Below are 26297 nucleotides of genomic sequence, written 5' to 3'. Positions count from 1 at the left end.
TTTTGGGATCCTGGGTGGGAATTGTAGAATTTTGGGATCCTGGGTGGGAATTGTTGAGTTCCAGTGAAATTTTGGGATCCTTGGTGGGAATTATAGAATTTTGTGATTCCCTGGTGGGAATTTCAGGATTTCCCTCAGGATTTTGTGATCCCTGATGGGAATTACAGAATTTTGGGATCCCTGGTGGATATTTTAGGATTTTATGATCCCAGGTGGGAATTTCAGGATTTCCAGCAGGATTTTGGGATCCCTGTTGGGAATTTTGGGGTTCCAGTGAAATTTTGGGATCCCTGGTGGGAATTTCTGGATTTCCAGCAGGATTTTGGGATCCCTGGTGGGAATTTCAGGATTTCCAGCAGGATTTTGGGATCCCTGGTGGGAATTTTGGGGTTCCAGTGAAATTTTGGGATCCCTGGTAGGAATTTCAGGATTTTGGGATCCCTGGTGGGAATTTCAGGATTTTGGGATCCCTGATGGGAATTTCAGGCTTTCCATCAGGATTTTGGGATCCCTGGTGGGAATTTCAGGATTTTGGGATCCCTGGTGGGAATTTTGGGGTTCCAGTGAAATTTTGTGATCCCTGGTGGGAATTTCAGGATTTCCATCAGGATTTTGGGATCCCTGGTGGGAATTTCAGGATTTCCATCAGGATTTTGGGATCCCTGGTGGGAATTTCAGGATTTCCATCAGGATTTTGGGATCCCTGGTGGGAATTTTGGGGTTCCAGTGAAATTTTGGGATCCCTGGTAGGAATTTCAGGATTTTGGGATCCCTGGTGGGAATTTCAGGATTTTGGGATCCCTGATGGGAATTTCAGGATTTCCATCAGGATTTTGGGATCCCTGGTGGGAATTTCAGGATTTTGGGATCCCTGGTGGGAATTTTAGGATTTCCATCAGGATTTTGGGATCCCTGGTGGGAATTTCAGGATTTTGGGATCCCTGGTGGGAATTTCAGGATTTTATGATCCCTGGTGGGAATTTCAAGATTTCCAGCAGGATTTTGGGATTCCCTGGTGGGAATTTCAGGATTTTGGGATCCCAGGTGGGAATTTCAGGATTTTGGGACCCTGGAGCTGACAGCTGCCCCTTTTCCCTGCAGTTCTGGCACAAATCATGTTTCCACTGCGAGACCTGCAAGATGACCCTGAACATGAAGAACTACAAGGGCTACGAGAAGAAGCCGTACTGCAACGCGTGAGTCGGGGTTTTGGGGTTTTTTTGGGTTTTTTTTGGGTTTTTTTGGGGATTTTTTGGGGTTTTTTTGGGGTTTTTTGGGGTTTTTTTGGGGTTTTTTTGGGGTTTTTTTGGGTTTTTTTTGGGGTTTTTTTGGGTTTTTTTGGGGTATTTTTTTGGGGTTTATTGGGGGTTTTTTGGGGTTTATTGGGGGGTTTTTTTGGGAGTTTTTTGGGATTTTTTGGGGGGTTTTTTGGAATTTTTTGGGGATTTTTTGGGATTTTTTTTGGACGGGGATTTTTTTGGGATTTTTTTTGGGGGGGTTATTTTGGGGGTTTTTTGGGGGGTTTTTTTGGGGTTTTTTGGGGATTTTTTAGGGGTTTTTTTGGGGTTTTTTTGGGTTTTTTTTGGGGTTTTTTTTGGGGTTTATTGGGGGTTTTTTGGGGTTTATTGGGGGGTTTTTTTGGGATTTTTTTGGGAGTTTTTTGGGATTTTTTGGGGGGTTTTTTGGAATTTTTTGGGGATTTTTTGGGATTTTTTTTGGGATTTTTTTGGGATTTTTTTTGGGGGGGTTATTTTGGGGGTTTTTTGGGGGGTTTTTTTGGGGTTTTTTGGGGATTTTTTAGGGGTTTTTTTGGGTTTTTTTGGGGGGGTTTTTTTTGGGGGTGGTTTTTTGGTTTTTTTGGGGATTTTTTAGGGGTTTTTTAGGGGGGTTTTTTTGGGGGTTTTTTGGGGTTTTTTGGGGTTTTTTTGGGGGGTTTTTGGGGATATTTTAGGGGTTTTTGGGGGTTTTTTTGGGGTTTTTTGGGAGATTTTTTTGGGGTTTTTTGGGGGGTTTTTTGGGGGGGTTTTTTTGGGGGGTTTTTTTGGGGATTTTTTTGGGGATTTTTTTTGGGGATTTTTTTGGGGGATTTTTTTGGGGGGTTTTTTGGGATTTTTTGGGGGTTTTTTGGGATTTTTTTTGGGATTTTTTTGGGGATTTTTTGGGCATTTTTGGGGGATTATTTTTGGGGGATATTTTGGGGGATTATTTTTGGGGGATTTTTTGGGGGGATTTTTTGGGGAGATTTTTTTGGGGCTTTTTTTGGGCATATTTTGGGGGCATTTTTTGGGGATTTTTTGGGGATATTTTGGGGATTGTTTTTTGAGATATTCCTCCCTCAAGGCCAGTCCCAGCCCCAGGTCCCCAGCAGCTCCTGCCCTGCTGTTTCCTGGTTCCTTAAAGGGAGGTGGAGCCTTGCCTGGGGAGGCTCAGCTTTAGTTAGTGCTGGTCTTAAACCCAGTCACTAAACTAGTTAATACTGGGTTAAACCAGGGTTAAACCCCAGTTACTAAACTAGTTAATACTGCTGTTAAACCAGGGTTAAACCCCAGTTACTAAACTAGTTAATACTGGGTTAAACCAGGGTTAAACCCCAGTCACTAAACTAGTTAATACTGGGTTAAACCAGGGTTAAACCCCAGTTACTAAACTAGTTAATACTGGGTTAAACCAGGGTTAAACCCCAGTTACTAAACTAGTTAATACTGCTGTTAAACCGGGGTTAAACCCCAGTTACTAAACTAGTTAATACTGGGTTAAACCAGGGTTACACCCCAGTTAATGCTGGTATTAAACTGGTTAACATTGGTGTTAAACCAGGGTTAAACCCCAGTTAATGCTGGTATTAAACTAGTTAACACTGGTGTTAGACCAGGGTTAAATCCCAGTTAATGCTGGTATTAAACTAGTTAATTCTGGTGTTAAACCAGGGTTACACCCCCAGTTAGCACTGGTGTTAAACCAGTTAATCCTGGTGTTAAACCATGGTTATGCCCCAGTTAATATTGGTATTAAACCAGGGTTACACCCCCAGTTAAACTGGTGTTAAGCTAGTTATTCCTGGTATTAAACCAGTGTTCTCACTCTCAGTTAATGCTGGTATTAAACTAGTTAACACTGGCGTTAGACCAGGGTTAAATGTTAGTTAATGCTGGTATTAAACTAGTTAACAGTGGTGTTAGACCAGGGTTAAACCCAGGTTAATACTGGTACTAAACTAGTTAACATTGGTGTTAAACCATGGTTAAATCCCAGTTAATGCTGGTGCTAAACTAGTTAGTACTGGTGTTAAACCAGGGTTACACTCCAGTTAATGCTGGTACTAAACTAGTTGACATTGGTGTTAAACCAGGGTTAAATCTCAGTTAATGCTGGTATTAAACTAGTTAAGACTGGGTTAAACCAGGGTTAAATATTGGTACTAAACTAGTTAACACTGGTGTTAAACCAGGGCTGCACCCCAGTTAATACTGGTGTTAAACTAGTTAATACTGGTATTAAACCAGGGTTATGGATGACTATTTTTTGGGGGGTTGGATGATGATTTTTGGGAGGAGGATGATGATTTTAGGGATGGAGGATGATGATTTTTGGGTGGATGATGTTTTTTTGGGGGGAGGATGATGATTTTTGGGTGGAGGATGATGATTTTTGGGGAGGAAGATGATGATTTTTTGGGGAGGAGGAGGATGATGATTTTTGGGGTGTGGATGGTTTTTTGGGGTGGATGATAATTTTTTAGGGTTGGTGATTTTTTTGAGGGGGTTGATGATAGTTTGGGGTTGATTTTTGAAGCAGAGGATGATTTTGGGGGTTGATTTTTTTATTTTATTTTTTTGGGGGGGGGGAGGATGCTGGTTTTTTTTTTTTGTTTTGTTTTTTGTTTTTTGTTTTTTTTTTTTTTTTTTTTTGGGGGGGGATTGGCTATTTTTAAGGATGCTGATTTTGATTTTTGGGGTGTGCAGGGACCTCAGCCCATGGGATTCTCCCATCCCCAGCCCTGGGGGTGCTGAGTTTGCTGCAGGGGAAGTGGGATAAAAATGGGAAATTCCTGACATTCCAAGGAGCCTTTGATGCTGCTGCTGCTTTAACCCTTCCTGCCCCGGGCCCACAAACTGCCCCAAATCCCAAATTCTTCCCATTTTCCTCATTTTAAAGGAAATGGGAGCCCCAAAATTTTTTGGGGATGGAGAGGAGGGACAGCTCTGCCCAAAATTTGGGGGGATGGAGAGGAGGGACAGCTCTGCCCCAAAATTTGGAGAGGAGGGACAGTTCTGCCCAAAATTTATTTGGGATGGAGAGGAGGGACAGCTCTGCCCAAAATTTGGAGAGGAGGGACAGCTCTGCCCCAAAATTTGGTGGGGATGGAGAGGAGGGACAGCTCTGCCCCAAATTTTGGGGGGATGGAGAGGAGGGACAGCTCTGCCCCAAAATTTGGAGAGGAGGGACAGCTCTGCCCCAAAATTTGGAGGGGATGGAGAGGAGGGACAGCTCTGCCCCAAAATTTGGAGAGGAGAGACAGCTCTGCCCAAAATTTGGTGGGGATGGAGAGGAGGGACAGCTCTGCCCCAAAATTTGGAGAGGAGGAGCAGCTCTGCCCCAAAATTTTTTGGGGATGGAGAGGAGGGACAGCTCTGCCCAAAATTTTTTGGGGATGGAGAGGAGGGACAGCTCTGCCCAAAATTTTTTGGGGATGGAGAGGAGGGACAGCTCTGCCCAAAATTTATTTGGGATGGAGAGGAGGAACAGCTCTGCCCCAAAATTTTCTGGGGATGGAGAGGAGGGACAGCTCTGCCCCAAATTTGGAGAGGAGGGACAGTTCTGCCCAAAATTTTTTGGGGATGGAGAGGAGGGACAGCTCTGCCCAAAATTTATTTGGGATGGAGAGGAGGGACAGCTCTGCCCCAAAATTTTCTGGGGATGGAGGGGAGGGAGAGCTCTGCCCAAAATTTGGAGAGGATGGAGAGGAGGAACAGCTCTGCCCAAAATTTTTTGGGGATGGAGAGGAGGGACAGCTCTGGCCAAAATTTATTTGGGATGGAGTGGAGGGAGAGCTCTGCCCAAAATTTGGAGAGGATGGAGAGGAGGGACAGCTCTGCCCAAAATTTGGAGAGGAGGGACAGCTCTGCCCAAAATTTGGTGGGGATGGAGAGGAGGGACAGCTCTGCCCAAAATTTGGTGGGGATGGAGAGGAGGGACAGCTCTGCCCCAAAATTTGGAGAGGAGGGACAGCTCTGCCCAAAATTTGGAGAGGATGGAGAGGCGGGACAGCTCTGCCCCAAAATTTGGGGGGATGGAGAGGAGGGACAGCTCTGCCCTAAAAATTTTTTGGGGATGGAGAGGAGGGACAGCTCTGCCCAAAATTTATTTGGGATGGAGAGGAGGGACAGCTCTGAGAAGGGGCTGGAAAAACAAGAATTAAAACTCCTTTATCCTGGCAGGGAAGAGCTGCTTTTCCCAACGTGCCCCAGCACAGGCTCCTCTCTGTTCCAGCCGTGGCCTCCTGCCAAATTCCTGAGTTTCTTTCTCAGGGAGAGCAGGAGGAAGAGGGCTGGGCTTCATTCATCCCCCCGAGCCAGGAATCCGGGAGGATTGGACAGATGGGATGGGATGGGACAGTCCCCACCCCCTCCCTGTGCCCTGCTTGGCTCCAGTTGGGCACTGGGAGGGACTGGGAGGGACTGGGAGGGACGTTCAGGGCTGGGCTGGACTCTTGGCTCGAGCACTTAGAGCTAAAAGTGGAAAGAAGGGAAAATCCAGGGAAGTCTGAGACTTCTATAAATTGGGAAAACTGGGAGTTTTTGCCCAAGCTGGGAAGACTGGAGTTGTTCCTGAACATTTTATAGAGGTTTTAATATTGAAATTGCTGAGCTTTGCAGGGAGATCCCCCTGGGAAATCCTGGAAAATGAGAGTTTAAAGTTGATTTTCAGTCTGGGAGGATCCTGGGGGAGGATCCTGCCCTGGGCTGGGCTGGGGAACAAACTGTCCCTGCTGGGGGGTGATCACAGGGAACTGGGATTGGGATCTCAGGGAACTGGGACTGGGATTGGGATTGGGATCAGAGGGATTTGGGACTGGGATTGGGATCTCAGGGAACTGGGATAACTGGGATTGGGGTCTCGGGGAGCTGGGACTGGGATTGGGATCATAGGGATCTGGGATAACTGGGATCCCAGGGACCTGGGACTGGGATTGGGATCTCAGGGAACTGGGATAACTGGGATCACAGGGAACTGGGATCTGGGATTGGGATCTCAGGGAACTGGGATCTGGGATTGGGATAACTGGGATCACAGGGATCTGGGATCAGAGGGATCACAGGGAACTGGGATCTGGGATTGGGATCACTGGAATAACTGGGACTGGGATCACAGGGAGCTGGGATTGGGATCACTGGGATAACTGGGACTGGGATAATTTGGATCCCAGGGATCTGGGATTGGGATCTCAGGGAACTGGGATAACTGGGATCACAGGGATCTGGGACTGGGATAACTGGGATCACAGGGAACTGGGATCTGGGACTGGGATCCCAGGGATCTGGGACTGGGATTGGGATCTCAGGGAACTGGGATAACTGGGATCACAGGGATCTGGGACTGGGATAACTGGGATCACAGGGAACTGGGATCTGGGATTGGGATCCCAGGGACCTGGGACTGGGATAACTGGGATCCCAGGGACCTGGGATCAGAGGGATCACAGGGAACTGGGATCTGGGATTGGGATCACTGGAATAACTGGGACTGGGATCCCAGGGATCTGGGACTGGGATAATTTGGATCCCAGGGGTCTGGGACTGGGATTTTAGGGAGCTGGGATAACTGGGATCACAGGGGACTGGGATTGGGACTGGGATCAAAGGGATCTGGGACTGGGACTGGGATTGGGATCACTGGGATTGGGATCTCAGGGGGAACTAGGATTGGGAACTGGGACTGGGATCTCAGGGAACTGGGACTGGGATCCCAGGGAACTGGGACTGGGATCACAGGGATCTGATGCTGTTCTAAGTGGATTTTTTAGCTTGATTTTTTGAGTTGATTTTTTTAGCTGATTTTTTAATGTTGAATTTTTAGCTGATTTTTAGCTGATCTTTTTAGCCGATTTTTATTGCAATTTGGGGGGGGTGGGTTTGGCCATTTTTATTGCAATTTTGGTGATTTTTTTTTTTTTACCATTTTATTGCAATTTTGGTGATTTTTTGGGGCCATTTTTACCTCGATTTTTGGGGTCTTTTAACCATTTTATTGCAATTTTTTTGGGTTTTTTTCTCTATTTCAAGCCTGATTCTTCCCTGTATTTTTTCCTCCTTGGGAACAGGAGATTTTTGGGGGAAATTCTGCTTTTAGGGCAGGACTGGGATGGGATGGGGGGGATGAGTGCTGGGGGATTCATTTCTGTTTGGAGCTCCAAATCCCAGGATGGGATGGATGGATGGATGGATAAATTATGGGATGGATGGATGAATTATGGGATGGATGGATAAATTATGGGATGGATGAACTTTTACCCACCTCTCAATTGCCATTCTCAGCTCAGCTCAGCTGCTAATGCTGGAGCCAGACAGGAGGAGACTCCCCTGACCTGATTTAACAGCTCCACAAAATCCCCCTGGGGCTGCCAGGAGCAGCTGGGATTTTCTGGGATTTTCTGGGATTTTCTGGGATTTTCTGGGATTTTCTGGGATTTTCTGGGTGGGAAGGGGCCCTGCCTGCTGTAGGGGTGTGTTTGTCCCAGTTCCCCCTGAGGGGAATGGTTCCTCAAATCCCATTTATTCTGGGAAGTCCCATTTGATTCTGGAATTCTGGAAAATCCAAATTATTCTGGGAAATCCCAATGATTCTGGAATTCTGGAAAGATCCCATTGGTTCTGGAAAGTCCCATTGGTTCTGGAATTCTGGAAAATCCCAATGATTCTGGGAAATCTCATTGGTTCTGGAATTCTGGAAAATCTCATTGGTTCTGGAATTCTGGAAAATCTCATTGGTTCTGGAATTCTGGAAAATCCCATTGGTTCTGGAATTCTGAAAAATCCCATTGGTTCTGGAATTCTGGGAAATCCCATTGGTTCTGGAATTCTGGAAAGTCCCATGAGTGATGGGAAATCCCATTGATTCTGGAATTCTGGGAAAATCCCAATGGTTCTGGAAAATCCCATTGGTTATGGAATTCTGGAAAATTCCATTGGTTATGGAAAATTCCATTGGTTATGGAAAATTCCATTGGTTCTGGAATTCTGGAAAATCCCATTGGTTCTGGAAAATCCCATTTGTTATGGAATTCTGGGAAATCTCATTGGTTCTGGAATTCTGGAAAGTCCCATTGATTCTGGAATTCTGGGAAATCCCATTGATTCTGGAATTCTGGAAAGTCCCATTGGTTCTGGAATTCTGGAAAATCCCATTTGTTATGAAATTCTGGGAAATCCCATTGATTCTGGAATTCTGGAAAATCCCATTGACTCTGGGAAATCCCATTGTTTCTGGAATTCTGGGAAATTCCATTGGTTATGGAAAATCCCATTGGTTCTGGGATTCTGGGAAATCCCATTGACTCTGGGATTCTGGGATTTGGGAGCTGCTCTACAGGAACAGGATTTACACAGAAGCTGGGGCTGGGGGGTGGATGAGTTCTGTGGGATCAATGATTTTTATGGGATCAGTGATTAATTTCCATGGGATTGATGATTGATTTTTATGGGATCAGTGATGGATTTCTGTGGGTTCAGTGATTTTTATGGGATCAGTGATTTTTGTGGGATCAATGATTGATTTCCATGGGGTGGGTGCAGGATTTCCTTGGGATGGATGATTGATTTCTGTGGGATCAATGATTTTTATTGGGATCAGCGATTTCTGTGGGATCAGTGATGGATTTCTATGGGATGAATTATTTTTATGGGATGAATTATTGATTTCTGTGAGATCAGTGATTTTTATGGGATGAATGATTTTTATGGGATGAATGATTTTTATGGGATCAGTGATTATTTCCTCCCCCTGTGCCAGGATTGGGGTGCACTGAGCCAGTTTCCCCCATTTATCCCCTTGGGCTGCTCATGCCCTGACCCTGGGATCTGTCCCTGAGTCCTTTTGGGGTTCCCTCTCCCTTTTGGGGTAAATGAGGGATTTTCTGCAGGAGGGTTGTGGGGCAAAAGCCTCTCCCTGAGCTCTTGGGGTGCCCAATTCCTGCTGCTCCCCCTCTGGGAGCCCCTTGGCAGCAATCCTGCAGCTGGGGGTGCCCTGGGGTGGGTTTGGGTGGTTTTGGGGTGGGTTTGGGTGGGTTTAGGGTAGTTTTGGGTGGTTTTAGGGTGATTTTGGGGTGGTTTAGGGTGATTTTGGGGTGGTTTGGGGTGGGTTTAGGGTAGTTTTGGGGTGGTTTTAGGGTGGGTTTAGGGTGATTTTGGGGTGGTTTAGGGTGGGTTTGGGTGGGTTTGGGTGTTTTTAGGGTGGGTTTAGGGTGATTTTGGGGTGGTTTTAGGGTGGGTTTGGGGTGGTTTTGGGTGGGTTTGGGTGTTTTTAGGGTGGGTTTGGGGTGGTTTTGGGTGGGTTTAGGGTAGTTTTGGGGTGGTTTTAGGGTGGGTTTGGGGTGGGTTTAGGGTAGTTTTGGGTGGTTTTGGGGTAGGGTAGTTTAGGGTGGTTTTAGGGTGATTTTGGGGTGGTTTAGGGTGGGTTTGGGTAGTTTTAGGGTAGTTTTAGGGAGGGTTTGGGATGGTTTTGGGGTGATTTAGGGTAATTTTGGATGGTTTTTGGGTGGGTTTGGGGTGTGTTCAAGGTGGTTTAGGGTAGTTTTAGGGTGGGTTAGAGTGGGTTTGGGGTGTATTTAAGGTGGGTTTAGGGCAGGTTTAGGGTAATTTTGGGGTGGGTTTAGGGTGAGTTTAGGGTAGTTTTGGGTGGGTTTAGGGTGGGTTTAGGGTAATTTTGGGGTGGTTTAGGGTGATTTTGGGAGGTTTTTGGGTGGTTTAAGGTGGGTTTAGGGTGGTTTGGGGTGGGTTAGGGTGGGTTTAGGGTAGTTTTGGGGTGGTTTAGGGTGAGTTTAGGGTAGTTTTGGGTGGGGTTAGGGTGAGTTTAGGGTAGTTTTGGGTGGGGTTAGGGTGGGTTTAGGATAATTTTGGGGTGGTTTAGGGTAGTTTTAGGGTGGGTTTGGGGTGGTTTGGAGAGTGGGTTATAGAGTAATTTTGGGATGGTTTTAGGGTGGTTTTAGAGTGCGTTTGGGTTGTGTTTAAGGTGGGTTTTGGGTAATTTTGGGGTGGTTTTAGGGTGAGTTTAGGATAGTTTTGGGGTGGGTTAGGGTAATTTTGGGGTAGTTTTAGGTGGGTTTGGGGTGGTTTTAGAGCTGGGTTTGGGATGTGTTTAAGGTGGGTTTAGGGTAATTTTGGGGTGGTTTGAGGGTGGGTTTGGGATGTGTTTAGGGTGGGTTTAGGGTAATTTTGGGGTGGGTTTGGTGCTGCTGAGGCAGGAGGAGCAGAACCCCTCCCCCTCTGCTCCCAACCTCGGGGGGCTCTGGGGACCCCCAGCTCTGCCCCCACCTCGGGTTTGGCTGTGGGGAAGGAGGGTTGGGATCCCAAATTCCTGAGGGTTGAAATGCCTCTTCCCCAGGGGCTGGGGGAGAAGCTGTTCCAAATCCTGGGGGAGAATCCCAAATCCAAAGTTCCCTAAAATTCAAAACTCCTCTTCCCCAGGGGCTGGGGGAAAAGCTGTTCCAAATCCTGGGGGAGAATCCCAAATCCAAAATTCCCTAAAATTCAAAACTCCTCTTCCCCAGGGGCTGGGGGAGAAGCTGTTCCCAATCCCAGGAAAGAATCCCATATCCTAAATTCCCTAAAGTTTAAAATTCTTCATCCCCAGGAGTTGTTCCCAATGCCAGGGGAAGATCCCAAATTCATCCCACACCTGGTGCAGATCCCTCCTCCCTGTTAACTCAGGGCTGAGCAAAACCTGCCTCAGATCCTTGTGAGATTCCCCAAAATCCTGAGGATCCCAGTCCCAGCTCCATCCCTGGCTGGGCTGGAGCAGGATCAGCTTTGTGTTCAGTCCAGCTGGGCTGCCTGTTGGTTTCCAGGTTATTTTTAATTCCCTCCTCCTCCTCCCACGGTTTTCCAGTTCTCCTGAGTTCCCCAGGGATGGATTTCTGCATTTCCCATCCTTGATTTCCAGTTCTGAGTTCCCCAGGGATGAATTTCTGTGTTTCCCAACCCTGATTTCCAGTTCTGTGTTTCTCAGGGATGGATTTCTGCATTTTCCAGGGATGGATTTCTGCATTTTCCAGGGATGGATTTCTATTTCCCAGCCCTGTTTCCCAGTTCTCCTGAGTTCCCCAGGGATGGATTTCTGTGTTTCCCAACCCTGATTTCCAGTTCTGTGTTTCTCAGGGATGGATTTCTGCATTTCCCAGCCCTGATTTCCAGTTCTGTATTTCCCAGGGATGGATTTCTGAGTTCCCCATCCTCATTTTCTAGTTCTGAGCTTCTCAGGGAAGGATTTCTGCCTTTCCCAGGGATGGATTTCTATTTCCCAGCCCTGATTTCCAGGGATGGATTTTTAGATTTGTGTTCCCCAGCCTCATTTTCTAGTTCTGTGTTTCCCAGGGATGGATTTCTGTGTTTCCCAGGGATGGATTTCTATTTCCCAGCCCTGTTTTCCAGTTTTCCAGAGCTCCTCAGGGAGGAATTTCTGTGTTTCTCAGGGATGGATTTCTGTATTTTCCAGGGATGGATTTCTGTGGTTCCCAGCCCTGTTTTCCAGGGATGGATTTCTAGATTTCTGTGTTTCCCAGGGATGGATTTCTGTGTTTCCCAGGGATGGATTTCTGTGTTTCCCAGCCCTGTTTTCCAGTTTTCCTGAGCTCCCCAGGGATGGATTTCTGCCTTTCCCAGGGAGGAATTTCTGTGTTTCTCAGGGATGGATTCCTGCATTTCCCAGCCCTGTTTTGCAGGGAGTAATTTCTGCCTTTCCTAGGGATGGATTTCTATTTCCCAGCCCTGTTTCCCAGGGATGGATTTCTGTATTTTCCAGGGAGGGATTTCTATTTCCCAGCCCTGTTTTCCAGGGAAGGATTTCTGTGGTTCCCAGCCCCGTTTTCCAGTTTTCCTGAGCTCCTCAGGGATGGATTTCTGTATTTCCCAGGGATGGATTTCTGTATTTCCCAGCCCTTTTTCCCAGTTTTTCTGTGTTTCCCAGGGGTGGATTTCTGTGTTTCCCAGGGAGGAATTTCTGCCTTTCCCAGGGATGGATTTCTAGATTTCTGTGTTTCCCAGGGATGGATTTCTAGATTTCTGTGTTTCCCAGGGATGGATTTCTGTATTTTCCAGGGAAGGATTTCTACTTCCCAGCCCTTTTTCCCAGTTTTTCTGAGCTCCTCAGGGATGGATTTCTGTATTTTCCAGGGATGGATTTCTGTGTTTCCTAGCCCTGTTTTCCAGGGATGGATTTCTGTGGTTCCCAGCCCTTTTTCCCAGTTTTCCTGAGCTCCCCAGGGCTGCATTCCTGCCTTTCCCTGCCGTTCTCAGTGCCCGGGGCAGGGATGGGATGCTGTTGCCATGGCAATGAGACAATCCAGGCTGGCAGGGCAGGGATGCTCCAGCTCCAGCAGGAGCCTCTGCCCTGCCCCGGGGGGATGTTCACATGGGAATTCACATCGGGAATATCACAGGGAAAACCCTCAGGGTTTCTAAAAACCCCAGGCAGAGCTGATGGGGATCTGCTTCCAGGGCTGGGAATGATCTGGGATTCCCAGGGGGAATTCTCCCAGAATCCCAGGATGGTTTGGGCTGGCTCTCCTCACAAAGGTGGGAATGAGCTGGGATTCCCTGGGGGAATGTGTGATCTGGGATCTCCCAAAATCCCAGGATGGTTTGGGCTGGGAATGCTCTGGGATTCCCTGGGGGAATTCTCCCAGAATCCCAGGATGGTTTGGGCTGGCTCTTGGCTCTCCTCTTGAGACTGGGAATGCTCTGGGATTCCCAAGGGGAATGTGTGATCTGGGATCTCCCAAAATCCCAGGATGGTTTGGGCTGGGAATGCTCTAGGATTCCCTGGGGGAATTATCCCAAAATCCCGGGATGGTTTGGGCTGGGAATGCTCTGGGATTCCCTGGGGAATGTGTGATCTGGGATCTCTCAAAATCCTGGGATGGTCTGGGCTGGCTCTTGGCTCTCCTCTTGAGGCTGGGAATGCTCTGGGATTCCCTGGGGGAATTATCCCAAAATCCCAGGATGGTTTGGGCTGGGAATGCTCTGGGATTCCCTGGGGAATGTGTGATCTGGGATCTCCCAAAATCCCGGGATGGTCTGGGCTGGCTCTTGGCTCTCCTCTTGAGGCTGGGAATGCTCTGGGATTCCCTGGGGAATGTGTGATCTGGGATTCCCTGGGGGAATGTGTGATCTGGGATTCCCTGGGGGAATTTGTGATTTGGGATCTCCCAGAATCCCAGGGTGGTTTGGGCTGGGAATGCTCTGGGATTCCCTGGGGGAATTAATGATCTGGGATCTTCCAAAACGGGGACAGTGGCACTATGGGACAGTGGCACTAGTGGGGACAGTGGCACTCAGGGTCAGGTGACAGTGGCACTAACAGTGACAGTGGCACTCAGGGTCAGGTGACAGTGGCACTAACAGTGACAGTGGCATTAACAGGGACAGGTGACAGTGGCACTAGTGGGGACAGTGGCACTCAGGGACACTGACAGTGGCACTGACAGTGACAGTGGCACTCAGGGACAGTGGCACTAACAATGGCAGTGACACTAACAGGGACAGTGGCACTTGTGGGGACAGTGCAACTCAGGGACACTGACAGTGGCACTAAGAGACAGGGGACAGTGGCACTAAAGGCCAGTAGCACTAACGGGGACAGTGGCACTCAGGGACAGTGGCACTGACAGTGACCGTGGCACTAATGGACAGTGACACTGACAGTGACAGTGGCACTAAGGGACAGGTGACAGTGGCACTGACAGTGACAGTGGCACTCAGGGACACTAACAGTGACACTTACACTGACAGTGGCACTCAGGGACAGGTGACAGTGGCACTAACAGGGACACTTACAGTGACAGTGGCACTAACAGGGACAGTGACACAGTTGACAGTGGCACTCAGGGACAGTGACACTTGCACTAATGGACAGTTACAGTGACAGTGACACTTACACTGACAGTGGCACTAACAGTGACAGTGACACTTACACTGACAGTGACAGTGTCACCGGCGTGTCCCCGCAGGCACTACCCCAAGCAATCCTTCACCATGGTGGCCGACACGCCCGAGAACCTGCGCCTGAAGCAGCAGAGCGAGCTGCAGAGCCAGGTGAGCCAGAGCCCCAAAATCCCTTAAATTCCAAATTCCCATGGTAAAAACCCACACTGAGCTTCCCATTGAGGGGAAAAACACTTCCAGCCCTGAGCATTCCCAAAAAATCCCAAATTTCCCGGGGGAAAACACCCTGACCTTCCCATTGAAGGGAAAAAACCCCACAGATCCTTCCAGCCCTGAGAATTCCCAAAATCCCAAATTCCCATGGAAAAACCCACACTGACCTTTCCATTAAAGGAAAAAAACCCACAGGTCATTCCAGCCCTGAGAATTCCCAAAAATCCCAAATTCCCATGGGGAAAAAACACACCCTGAGCTTCCCATTGAAGGGGAAAAATACTTCCAGCCCTGAGAATTCCCAAAAATCCCTTAAATTCTAAATTCCCATGGTAAAAACCCACACTGAGCTTCCCATTGAGGGGAAAAACACTTCCAGCCCTGAGCATTCCCAAAAAATCCCAAATTTCCCGGGGGAAAACACCCTGACCTTCCCATTGAAGGGAAAAAAACCCCACAGGTCCTTCCAGCCCTGAGAATTCCCAAAAATATCAAATTCCCATGGGAAAAACCCACCCTGACCTTTCCTGTTGTGTTTTTGTCTCTCTAATTTTGGGATTTCTCTGTGAGATTCCTGAATTAATTCTGGGAGTTCTCTGCATGTTTGACTTTTGGATATTCCTGAATTAATTCTGGGAGTTCTCTGTGTGTTTGACTTTTGGATATTCCTGAATTAATTCTGGGAGTTCTCTGTGTGTTTGATTTTGGATATTCCTGAATTAATTCTGGACAAGGTGAGCTCCAGATGGATTTTCCTGACAATTCCAGGAAATAAATTCCAGAAATAAACATTTGGAGGGATGAGGGGTGGCCTGGGGGAGGGTTGCTGGTTTTTTGCTGGGGGTTTTTGGGGAGCTGAGCAGGCAGGTCCTGTGTGTCCCCTCTGTCACTCGGGGTGTGGGGCCAGGCTGATCCTGCAGGATCCGGGTTTGCTTTGGCTCCAGAACCTGGGGAAGGACAGGGACAGGGTGACAGGGACAGGGTGACAGGGATGTGACACTGGGCACCTGCAGGGATGGGGTGGCAGAGACAGGGTGACAAGGATGAGGAGCTGCAAGAATGGGGTGACAGGGATGTGACACTGGGCACCTGCAGGGACAGGGTGACAAGGACTGGGTCCTGGACAGTGACAAGAATGGGGTGACAGTGACAGGGTCCTGGACAGAGGCAGGGGTGGGTGACAGGGATGGGTGACAGTGACAGGGTCCTGGACAGTGACAGGGATGGGGTGACAGGGACAGGGTGACAGTGACAGGGTCCTGGACAGAGGCAGGGGTGGGTGACAGGGACAGGGTGGCTGGGATGTGACACTGGGCACCTGCAGGAATGGGGGGGCAGAGACAGGGTGACAAGGATGAGGAGCTACAAGAATGGGGTGACAGGGTCCTGGACAGTGACAAGGATGGGGTGACAGGGATAGGTGACAGTGACAGGGTCCTGGACAGTGACAGGGATAGGTGACAGGGACAGGGTCCTGGACAGAGGCAGGGATGGGGTGACAAGGAACTGCAAGGGTGGGTGACAGGGACAGGGTGACTGGGATGTGACACTGAGCACCTGCAGGGACAGGGTGACAAGGACAGGGTCCTGGACAGTGACAGGGATGGGGTGACAGTGACAGGGTCCTGGACAGTGACAGGGATGGGGTGACAGGGATGGGACAGTGGGCACCTGCACGGGCAGGGTGACAGGGATGGAGTGACAAGGACGAGGAACTGCAAGGATGGGTGACAGGGACAAGGTGACTGGGATGTGACACTGGGCACCTGCAGGGATGGGGTGACAGGGACGGGGTGACAGGGACAGGGTGACAGGGATGGGGTCCTGGACAGTGACAGGGGTGAGTGACAGGGATGTGGCACTGGGCACTTGCAGGGATGGGGTGACAGGGATGGGGTGACAAGGAGAAGGAGCTGCAGGGATGGGTGACGGTGACAGGGACAGGGTGACAGGGATGTGACACTGAGCACCTGCAGGGCCAGGCTGGGTGCCAGTGCCAGCAGCCATTCCCTGTCACTGTCCCTCTATTTGTGTCCCCTCTATTTGTGTCCCCTCTATTTGTGTCCCCTCTATTTGTGTCCCCTCCATTTCTGTCCCCTCCATTTGTGTCCCCTCCATTTCTGTCCCACCCCCTCCCACTCACAGGAAGCTGCTGCACCACGATGTCCTGTCCTGGCCACAAATGTCCCCAAAGTGCCACCCTGGTGGCCACAAGCTGCTTTTTCTGAGCAGGGAAATTGCAGCTTCCCCCTCCTGGGGCTGCTTTTCCAACCCTGGAATTTGGGCTCAGCCCTTCCTGCCCGGGGATGGCACTGCCACTGCTGTCCCCAAGCTGTCCCCAAGCTGTCCCCAAGCTGCTGTGACACCAGGGGAGGGTTTGGGGGGATCTGAGAAGGGTTTTTGGGTGCACTCAGGGCATGGGAGGAGCAGCTCCCCCAGGAAAATTAATTGTGGGATCCATTTTAATTGATTAAATTATTAATTTATTATTAAATTATTCTTTAGTTTTTTGGGCTGAATTCCTGGGGGAACTGGGGCTGGTGGCTCCTCCTGAGCCAAATCCAGTTTAGAGTTAAAACTCTTCAAATCCCATTTAATTCTGTTCAAATCCCAATTTTGGTTAAAACTCTTCAAATCTCATTTAATTCTGTTCAAGTCCCAATTTTGGTTAAAACTGTGTTCAAATCTTTTTTTTTTTTTTTTTTTTTTTTTAATTCGTCCAAATCCTGTTTTTTTTGAAAACTGTTCAAATCCCATTTTTTGTTAAAACTGTGTTCAAATCCAGTTTTTGGTTACAACTGTGTTCAAATCCTTTTTTTTTTTTTTTTTTTTCAATTCTGTTCAAATCCTGTTTTTGGTTAAAACTGTGTTCAGATTTTTGGTTTTTTTTTTGTTTTGTTTTTTTAAATTCTGTTCAAATCCTGTTTTTTAAAATTCTGTTCAAATCCCATTTTTAATTAAAACTGTGCTCAACCCCATTTTTTTTAATTCTGCTCCAACCCCATTTTTTTTTGACTGTCTCAATCCCATTTTTTTAAATTCTTCTCCAATCCCATTTTTTTAAATTCTGCTGCAATCCCATTTTTTAAAATTCTTCTCCAATCCCATTTTTTAAATTCTGCTCCAATCCCATTTTTTTTTAACTATCCCAATCCCATTTTTTTTTACTGTCCCAATCCCATTTTTTTAATTCTATCCAATCCCATTATTTTTTTAATTCTGCTCCAACCCCATTTTTTTTAGCTATCCCAATCCCTTTATTTTTTGACTAACCCAATCCCAATTTTTTTTAATTCTGCTCCAACCCCATTTTTTTAATTCTTCTCCAATCCCATTTTTTTGACTGTCCCAACCCCATTTTTTTATTCTTTCCCTCCCATTATTTTAACTCTCCCCTCCGTTATTTGACCGTCCCGCCCAGATCCGCTACAAGGAGGAGTTTGAGAAGAACAAGGGCCGAGGGTTCAGCGTTGTGGCCGACACGCCCGAGCTGCAGCGCATCAGGAAGACCCAGGACCAGATCAGCAACGTGAGTGGCGCTGTCGTGACACTGTCGTGACACTGGTGGCGCTGTCGTGACACTGGTGGCACTGTGGTGACACTGGCACTGTGGCGGCGCTGTCGTGACACTGGCACTGTCGTGACACTGGCACTGTCATGACACTGTGGTGGCACTGTGGTGACACTGGCACTGTCGTGGCACTGTGGTGACACTGTCGTGGCACTGACACTGTTGTGGCACTGTCGTGACTCTGTGACACTGGCGCTGTCGTGACACTGTCATGGCACTGTCATGACACTGGCACTGTCGTGGCACCGTGGTGACACTGGCACCGTGGTGACAATGTCGTGACACTGGCACTGTGGTGACACTGTGGTGACACTGTCGTGGCACTGGCACTGTCGTGGCGCTGTCGTGACACTGTCGTGGCACTGTCATGACACTGGCACTGTCGTGGCACTGTCGTGGCACTGTGGTGACACTGTGGCACTGGCATTGTCATGGCACTGTCGTGACGCTGTGGTGACACTTTTGTGACACTGGCACTGTCGTGACACTGTGGTGACACTTTTGTGACACTGACACCGTCATGACGCTGTGGTGGCACTGTCGTGGCACCGTGGTGACACTGGCACCGTGGTGACAATGTCGTGACACTGGCACTGTCGTGACACTGTGGTGACACTTTTGTGACACTGACACCGTCATGACGCTGTGGTGGCACTGTCGTGGCACCGTGGTGACACTGGCACCGTGGTGACAATGTCGTGACACTGGCACTGTCGTGACACTGTGGTGACACTGGCACTGTCGTGGCACTGTCATGACACTGGCACTGTCGTGGCACTGTGGTGACACTGGCACTGTCGTGACACTGTGGTGACACTGTCGTGACACTGACACTGTCGTGACGCTGTGGTGACACTGACATTGTCGTGACATTGACACTGTCGTGGCACTGTCGTGGCACTGGCACTGTCGTGGCACTGTCGTGGCACAGCCTGCGTCACAAATTCCTAACAATCCTGGCAGAAATAATTCCCTGCTTGCACCTCCTGTGCCAGGGCAGCTGAGATGATCCCTGGGAGGAGCAGCTGGAATTATTTGGGAAATTTGGGATCCAGCTCCGCCAAAAAGCACAGCAGGGGGTTTGGAATGTCCTGAGATCCAGGGGGATTCTTGGGATTCTGGGATGTCCTGGGCTCCAGAGATCCTGGGAATTGTGGAGTGTCCTGAGTTCCACAGGAATCTTTGGAATTGTGGAACGTGCTGAGCTCCACAGGGATCCTGGGGATTGTGGAATGTTCTGAGTTCCAGGGGAATCCTGGGGATTGTGGGATGTCCTGGGCCTCCCTGAGGATTCCTGGAATTGTGGGATGTCCTGAGCTCCACAGGGATCCTGGGAATTGTGGGGATGATGCAGGGATGGATAAGGATGGACTGGGAGGCTCAGGGAGGTTCAGGGATGGGCTGGGATGGACTGGGATGGATTGGGATTTGTGGGAATGGAAGGAATGGACTGGGATGGATAGAGGTGGATAGGGATGCTCAGGGATATTTTGGGATGCTCAGGGATATTCAGGGATGGACTGGGATGGGCAGGGATGGACTGGGATGGGGATATTCAGGGATGGACTGGGATGGGCAGGGATGCTCAGGGATATTCTGGGATGCTCAGGGATCCACCCCTGGCTGTGGCACAGGAGCAGCAGGCTGGGCTCCCCCTGCCCCAAACCTCCCACACAGGGAGCTGAATCCCCCTGGGCTGCTGGGGAAGGGGCAGGGCTGGATCCTCCTGCTGGATCCTCCTGCTGGATCCTCCTGGATCCTCCTGCTGGATCCTCCTGGGTTCTGCTGGATCCTCCCTGCTCTGTTCCTTCTTTCCATCAGAAACCCCTTGGGCTCTGTGAGCTGCTGCTGCTTTTCCAGCCCCAGATTCCTGTCCTGGAGCTGCTGGGGAAGGGTTTGGAGTGCCCCTGGTGCCCCAGCAGCAGCTCTCACCAAACCCAGCAGGGATTTTCACTCCCTGCAGCTCTCACCAAACCCAGCAGGGATTTTCACTCCCTGGTTTGCTGCTGCAGCTCTCACCAAACCCAGCAGGGATTTCCACTCCCTGGTTTTCTGAGGCAGCTCTCACCAAACCCAGCAGGGATTTTCATTCCCTGGTTTTCTGCTGCAGCTCTCACCAAACCCAGCAGGGATTTCACTCCCTGCAGCTCTCACCAAACCCAGCAGGGATTTCACTCCCTGCAGCTCTCACCAATCCCAGCAGGGATTTCCACTCCCTGGTTTTCTGCTGCAGCTCTCACCAAACCCAGCAGGGATTTCACTCCCTGCAGCTCTCACCAAACCCAGCAGGGATTTCCACTCCCTGTTTGCTGCTGCAGCTCTCAGCATCCCTGGGATGTGGAGGATTTTCCCTGGGGCAGCTCTGAGCTGGCAGAGTGGGGCTGGGGGCTGGGCTGGGGACACCAAGTGCCAGCAGGGAGCTGAGCCCAGCCCCCCTCAGCCTCTCCCAGCCATTCCCAGCCTTTCCCAGTGCCTGGCTGCCAGCCTGGCTGGCCCTGACCCACTTACAGAGACACACACAGGGAGCAGCTCCAGCCCTGGAACAGGGGGGGCAGGGCAGCAGGGGGGGCTGTGCCCCAAAACAGCCCAGAGTGGGGGCAGGGGGACCCTGGGGATGGGAATGGGAATGGGGCTGGGAATGGGAGTGGGAATGGGAGTGGGCACATCCTGGGGATGGGAATGGGGCTGGGAATGGGGATGGGCTGGGAATGGGGCTGGGCACATCCTGGGAATGGGAATGGGGCTGGGAATGGGGCTGGGCACATCCTGGGAATGGGGATGGGAATGGGAGTGGGAATGGGGATGGGAATGGGGCTGGGAATGGGAGTGGGCACATCCTGGGGATGGGAATGGGAGTGGGCACATCCTGGGAATGGGAATGGCCTGAGCACATCCTGGGAATGGGAATGGTGTGAGCACATCCTGGGAATGGGGCTGGGCACAGCCTGGGGGCTGTTCCTGATCCTGGGGCTGTCCCCAAGGCTCTCGGTGTTCCCAGACCTGTCCTTGGGGCTGTTCCTGTCCTGTCCCTGCTCCTGGGGCTGTTCCTGATTTTGGGGCTGTTCCAGTCCCTGTCCCTGCTCCTGGGGCTCTCCCTGTTCCTGACCTTGTCCTGGGAGCTGTTCCTGATCCTGGGGCTGTTCCAGGGGCTGTCCCTGATCCCAGACCTGTCCTGGGGGCTGTTCCTGGGGCTGTTCCTGTCCTGTCTCTGCTCCTGGGACTGTTCCAGGGCCTGTCCCTGTTTTTTGCTGGGGTGCCAAAAACAGCCCAGCTGGGATAGTGAAGGATCCTGGAATCCTCCAGGCTGGAAAAGCCTCGAGCCCAGCCCTGACCCAGCCCTGCCCTCAGCACCAACCCTGTCCCCACGTGCCACATCCACTTTTTTTGGCTTTTAACCCTTTCAGCGACTCCACCGAGCAGCCCAAACTCCCTTTTCCAAAGGAATTCTCCCTGATTTCCAATCCCAGCCTCCCTGAGGCCTCATCCCCCCTTTTTCCTGGGGAGGAGCTGCTCCAGGCTGGCTCTGAGCTGTGTCCCTGCCCTGCAGATCAAGTACCACGAGGAGTTTGAGAGGAGCAGGATGGGCCCCGTGCCCAGCGAGGGGTCGGAGCCCGAGCGCAGGAACTGCCCCGAGAGCGGCGGCTACCGGAGAGCAGAGGGGCAGCTGGGGCAGCCTGGGGGCACAGGTGAGCACCCAGAGCCCGGCCTGGGGCACCCAGAGCCCGGCCTGGGGTCATTTCAATCCCAGTTCATGGATCCACCCAGAGCCCAGTTCATGGATCCACCCAGAGCCCGGCCTGGGGCACCCAGAGCCCGGCCTGGGGTCATTTCAATCCCAGTTCGTGGATCCACCCACATCCCAGTTCGTGGATCCACCCAGAGCCCAGTTCATGGATCCACCCAGAGCCCGGCCTGGGGCACGCAGAGCCCAGTTCATGAATGGAACTAAATCCCAGTTTGTGGATCCACCCAAATCCCAGTTCATGGATTCACCCAGAGCCCAGCCTGGGGCACCCAGAGCCCAGCTTGGGGTCATTTCAATCCCAGTTCATGGATCCACCCAGAGCCCAGTTCATGGATCCACCCAAATCCCAGTTCATGGATCCACCCAGAGCCCAGCCTGGGGTCATTTCAATCCCAGTTCATGGATCCACCCAGATCCCAGTTCATGGATCCACCCAAATCCCAGTTCATGGATCCACCCAGAGCCCAGCTTGGGGTCATTTCAATCCCAGTTCATGGGTCCACCCAGATCCCAGTTCATGGATCCACCCAGGTCCCAGCTTGGGGTCATTTCAAACCCAGTTCAGATTCCACCCACATCCCAGTTCAGAGTCACTCAAATTCCAGTTCGGGTGCCACCCACATCCCAGTTCAGGGTTACTCAAATCTCAGTTCAGGATCACCCAAATCCCAGTTTGGGGTAATTTCAAATCCCAGTTCATTGATCCACCCACAGATCCTCGTTCAGGATCGTTTCTAATCCCAGTTCAGGATCACTCAAATCCCAGTTCATTGATCCACCCAAATACCAGTTTGGGGTCATCCAAATCCCAGTTCAGGCTTCATCCATATCCCAGTTTATGGATCCACCCACGTACCAGTTCAGGATCACTCAAATCCCAGTTAATGAAACACTCAAATGCCAGTTCAGGATAATTTCAAATCCTGGTTTAGGATCACTCAAATCCCACTTCATGGATCCACCGAAATCCCAGTTCAGGATCATCCAAATTCCAGTTCAGGCTTCATGCCTATCCCAGTTCATGAATCCATCCACATCCCAGTTCAGGATCATTTCAAATCCCAGTTCAGGATCACTCAAATCCCAGTTCGTGAATGCACCACATCCCAGTTTGGGATCACTCAGTTTCCCCCATCCCAGTTCCCAGTTTCCCCCATCCCAGTTCCCAGTTTCCCCCATCCCAGTTCCCAGTTTCCCCCATCCCAGTTCCCAGTTTCCCCCATCCCAGTTCCCCTTATCCCAGTTCCCAGTCCCATCCCAGTTCCCAGTTTCCCCCATCCCAGTTCCCAGTTTCCCCCATCCCAGTTCCCAGTTTCCCCCATCCCAGTTCCCAATTTCCCCCATCCCAGTTCCCAATTTCCCCCATCCCAGTTCCCCATCCCAGTTCTCGTTTCTCTTCCCTGCAGGTTTCCAGCAGCCGCCTCCATCCCAGTCCTACGGCTACAAGGAGCCGGTGGCTCCGGCCTCGAGCCAGCGCAGCGCCCCGGCCGGAGGGGGGGTGAGTGAGCCCAGCCTAACCCAGTCCAGCCCAGCCTAACTCAGCCTCACCCAGCCCAGCCCAGCCTAACCCAGCCCAGCCCAGCCTAACTCAGCCTAACCCAGCCCAGCCTAACTCAGCCTAACCCAGCCCAGCCTAACTCAGCCTAACCCAGCCTAACTCAGCCTAACCCAGCCCAGCCTAACCCAGCCTAACCCAGCCCAGCCTAACCCAGCCTAACCCAGCCCAGCCCAGCCTAACTCAGCCTAACCCAGTCCAGCCCAGCCTAACTGAACCCACCCAGCCTAACCCAGCCCAGCCCAGCCTAACTGAACCCGCCCAGCCTAACCCAGTCCAGCCCAGCCTAACTCAGCCTAACCCAGTCCAGCCCAGCCTAACTGAACCCACCCAGCCTAACCCAGTCCAGCCCAGCCTAACTGAACCCACCCAGCCTAACCCAGTCCAGCCCAGCCTAACCCAGCCCGGCCCAGCCTAACTGAACCTGCCCAGCCTAACCCAGCCCAGCCCAGCCTAACTCAGCCTAACCCAGTCCAGCCCAGCCTAACTGAACCCACCCAGCCTAACCCAGCCCGGCTCAGCCTAACCCAGCCCGGCCCAGCCTAACTGAACCCGCCCAGCCTAACCCAGTCCAGCCCAGCTTAACTGAACCTGCCCAGCCTAACCCAGTCCAGCCCAGCTTAACTGAACCCGCCCAGCCTAACCCAGTCCAGCCCAGCTTAACTGAACCTGCCCAGCCTAACCCAGCCCGGCCCAGCCTAACTGAACCCACCTAGCCTAACCCAGTCCAGCCCAGCCTAACTGAACCCACCCAGCCTAACCCAGCCTGGCCCAGCCTAACTGAACCCACCCAGCCTAACCCAGCCCGGCCCAGCCCAGTCCAACCCAGCCCCCCATTCCCACTGGGGATCCCCAGGAAAGGCTTTGGGAGGGGAGGGGAGGGGGTGAGCCCAGCCCAGTCCAGCCTAACCCAGTCCATCCCAGCCCAGTCCAGCCCATCCCAGCCCAGCCCAGTCCATCCCAGCCCCCATTCCCACCGGGAGCTGTTGGATGTTTGGGTTTGGGTTTGGCACCGGGACCCGCCCGGACCCAGCGCCCAGGAGGGGCTGGGAGCCCTGTGTGCTTGGGAGGGGACAGTGACAGTGACACCCACGGCTGTGACAGTGACCCCATGTCCCCACGGCTGTGACAGTGTCCCCGTGTCTGTAACAATGTCCCCATGTCCCCATGGCTCTGACACTGTCCCCTGTCTCTGACCCCGTCCCCATGGCTCTGACACTGTCCCCTGTCTGTGACACTGTCCCCTGTCCCTGTCCCCATGGCTCTGACACTGTCCCATGGCTGTGACACTGTCCCCTGTCCCTGTCCCATGGCTGTGACACTGTCCTCTGTCCCCTGTCTCTGACCCTGTCCCCATCCCCGTGGCTCTGACACTGTCCCCTGTCCCTGTCCCCTGGCTCTGTCCCCTGTCCCCATGTCTGACACTGACACTGTCCCTGTTCCTTGGCTCTGTCCCTGTCCCCGTCCCCGTGGCTCTGACACTGTCCCCTGTCTCTGACCCTGTCCCTGTCCCCTGTCCCTGTCCCCATGGCTCTGTCCCCTGTCCCCTGTCTCTGACCCGTCCCTGTCCCCTGTCCCTGTCCCCATGGCTCTGACACTGTCCCCATGTCTCTGATCCTGTCCCTGTCCCCATGGCTCTGTCCCTGTCCCATGGCTGTGACACTGTCCCCTGTCCTCTGTCTCTGACACTGTCCCTGTCCCCATGGCTCTGACACTGTCCCTGTCTCTGACCCTGTCTCTGTCCCCATGGCTCTGTCCCCTGTCCCTGTCTCTGACCCGTCCCTGTCCCGTCCCTGTCCCATGTCTCTGACCCGTCCCTGTCCCCATGGCTCTGTCCCCTGTCCCTGTCTCTGACCCTGTCCCTGTCCCCTGTCCCTGTACCATGGCTCTGTCCCCTGTCCCTGTCTCTGACCCGTCCCTGTCCCCATGGCTCTGTCCCCTGTCCCCGTCTCTGACCCGTCCCCGTCCCGCCCCCAGAAGCGTTTCCGTGCCGTCTATGACTACACGGCTGCGGACGAGGACGAGGTGTCGTTCCAGGACGGGGACACGATCACCAACGTGCAGCAGATCGATGACGGCTGGATGTACGGCACGGTGGAGCGCACGGGGGACACGGGCATGCTGCCCGCCAACTACGTGGAGCCCATCTGAGCCTGTCCCCTCCCTGTCCCCTCCCTGTCCCCTCCCTGTCCCCTCCCCCTGGCTCCGCGCTGTCCCGTTTCTCTGGCCGGTTCTGCCCCGTGGGGATCAGAGCTCCGGGGTTTTCCTGCTCCTGTCCCTGGTGGGGGAAAACTCCAGAAATCCCTGAAAAGGGAGGGACAGGGACAGGGAGAGGCCAGGACAGGAGCAGATTCTGCTGGGGGGTGGGAGAGGCAAGGGGGGCTCATCCCAAGGGTGCCCTGGGCTCATTCTGGGGTGTTCTGGGCTCAGGGTGGGTTTGCAGCTCCCTGGGCTCATCCTGGGGGTGTCCTGGGCTCTGGAACTGGGATGAGCCCCCCAAACTGGGATCAGCCCCCCAGATTGGGATGAGCTCCCTGGAACTGGGATGAACCCCCCCAAACTGGGATGAACCCCCCTGGAGCAGAGACCTGCCTCCTGGATCTGGGATGAGTCCCCCAAACTGGGATGAGCACCCCAGATTGGGATGAGCCCCCCTGGAGCAGAGACCAGCCCCCCAGATTGGGATGAGCTCCCCTGGATTGGGATGAGCTCTCTATAACTGGGATAAGACCCCCTGGAACTGGGATGAGTCCCCCAAACTGGGATGAGCTCCCTGGAGCTGGGATGAGCCCCCCAAACTGGGATGAGTCCCCCAAACTGGGATGGGCCCCCTGCAGCTCCATCTCACTCTGGGCTGGGCTCTGGGAATCTCCTTTTCCTCCCACAAATAATTCTCCTGCTTTTCTCCTGCTGCTGCTGAGCTCTGCCACCACTCTGGTGCTGCCACCACAATCCTCCTGATGATTGATTGTCCCCTGATTGATTGTCCCCTGATTGATTGATTGTCCCCTGGCTGGTGTGGCACCCCGAGCCACGCCGCCCCTCTCATCCCCACCG

At 51.8% G+C, this 26297-nt stretch overlaps 1 protein-coding gene across 1 annotated transcript; it reads left to right on the top strand.

Moving 5' to 3' along the window:
- The first annotated feature begins 1077 nt into the window (after window positions 1-1077).
- LASP1 (LIM and SH3 protein 1) lies at window positions 1078-25623 on the top strand. The gene is made up of 7 exons (XM_056512256.1): window positions 1078-1196; window positions 14222-14306; window positions 17791-17898; window positions 21488-21626; window positions 21940-21971; window positions 23103-23183; window positions 25218-25623. The coding sequence occupies exons 1-7, from the start codon at window positions 1141-1143 to the stop codon at window positions 25389-25391; spliced, it is 675 nt and encodes a 224-aa protein (XP_056368231.1). The 5' UTR covers window positions 1078-1140; the 3' UTR covers window positions 25392-25623.
- Window positions 25624-26297: the final 674 nt, after the last annotated feature.

Source organism: Oenanthe melanoleuca, chromosome 27 (assembly GCF_029582105.1).
Source record: "Oenanthe melanoleuca isolate GR-GAL-2019-014 chromosome 27, OMel1.0, whole genome shotgun sequence".
NCBI classification, from domain to species: Eukaryota; Metazoa; Chordata; class Aves; order Passeriformes; family Muscicapidae; genus Oenanthe; species Oenanthe melanoleuca.
This window is presented reverse-complemented; position numbering and strand designations above follow the sequence as displayed.

Coding starts and splice junctions, on each gene's coding strand:
- LASP1 (XM_056512256.1), top strand. CDS start 1,141: ATGACCCTGAACATGAAGAACTACAAGGGCTACGAGAAGAAGCCGTAC. Junction 14,307..17,790: donor AGAGCGAGCTGCAGAGCCAG/GTGAGCCAGAGC, acceptor CGTCCCGCCCAG/ATCCGCTACAAGGAGGAGTT. Junction 17,899..21,487: donor CCCAGGACCAGATCAGCAAC/GTGAGTGGCGCT, acceptor CCTGCCCTGCAG/ATCAAGTACCACGAGGAGTT.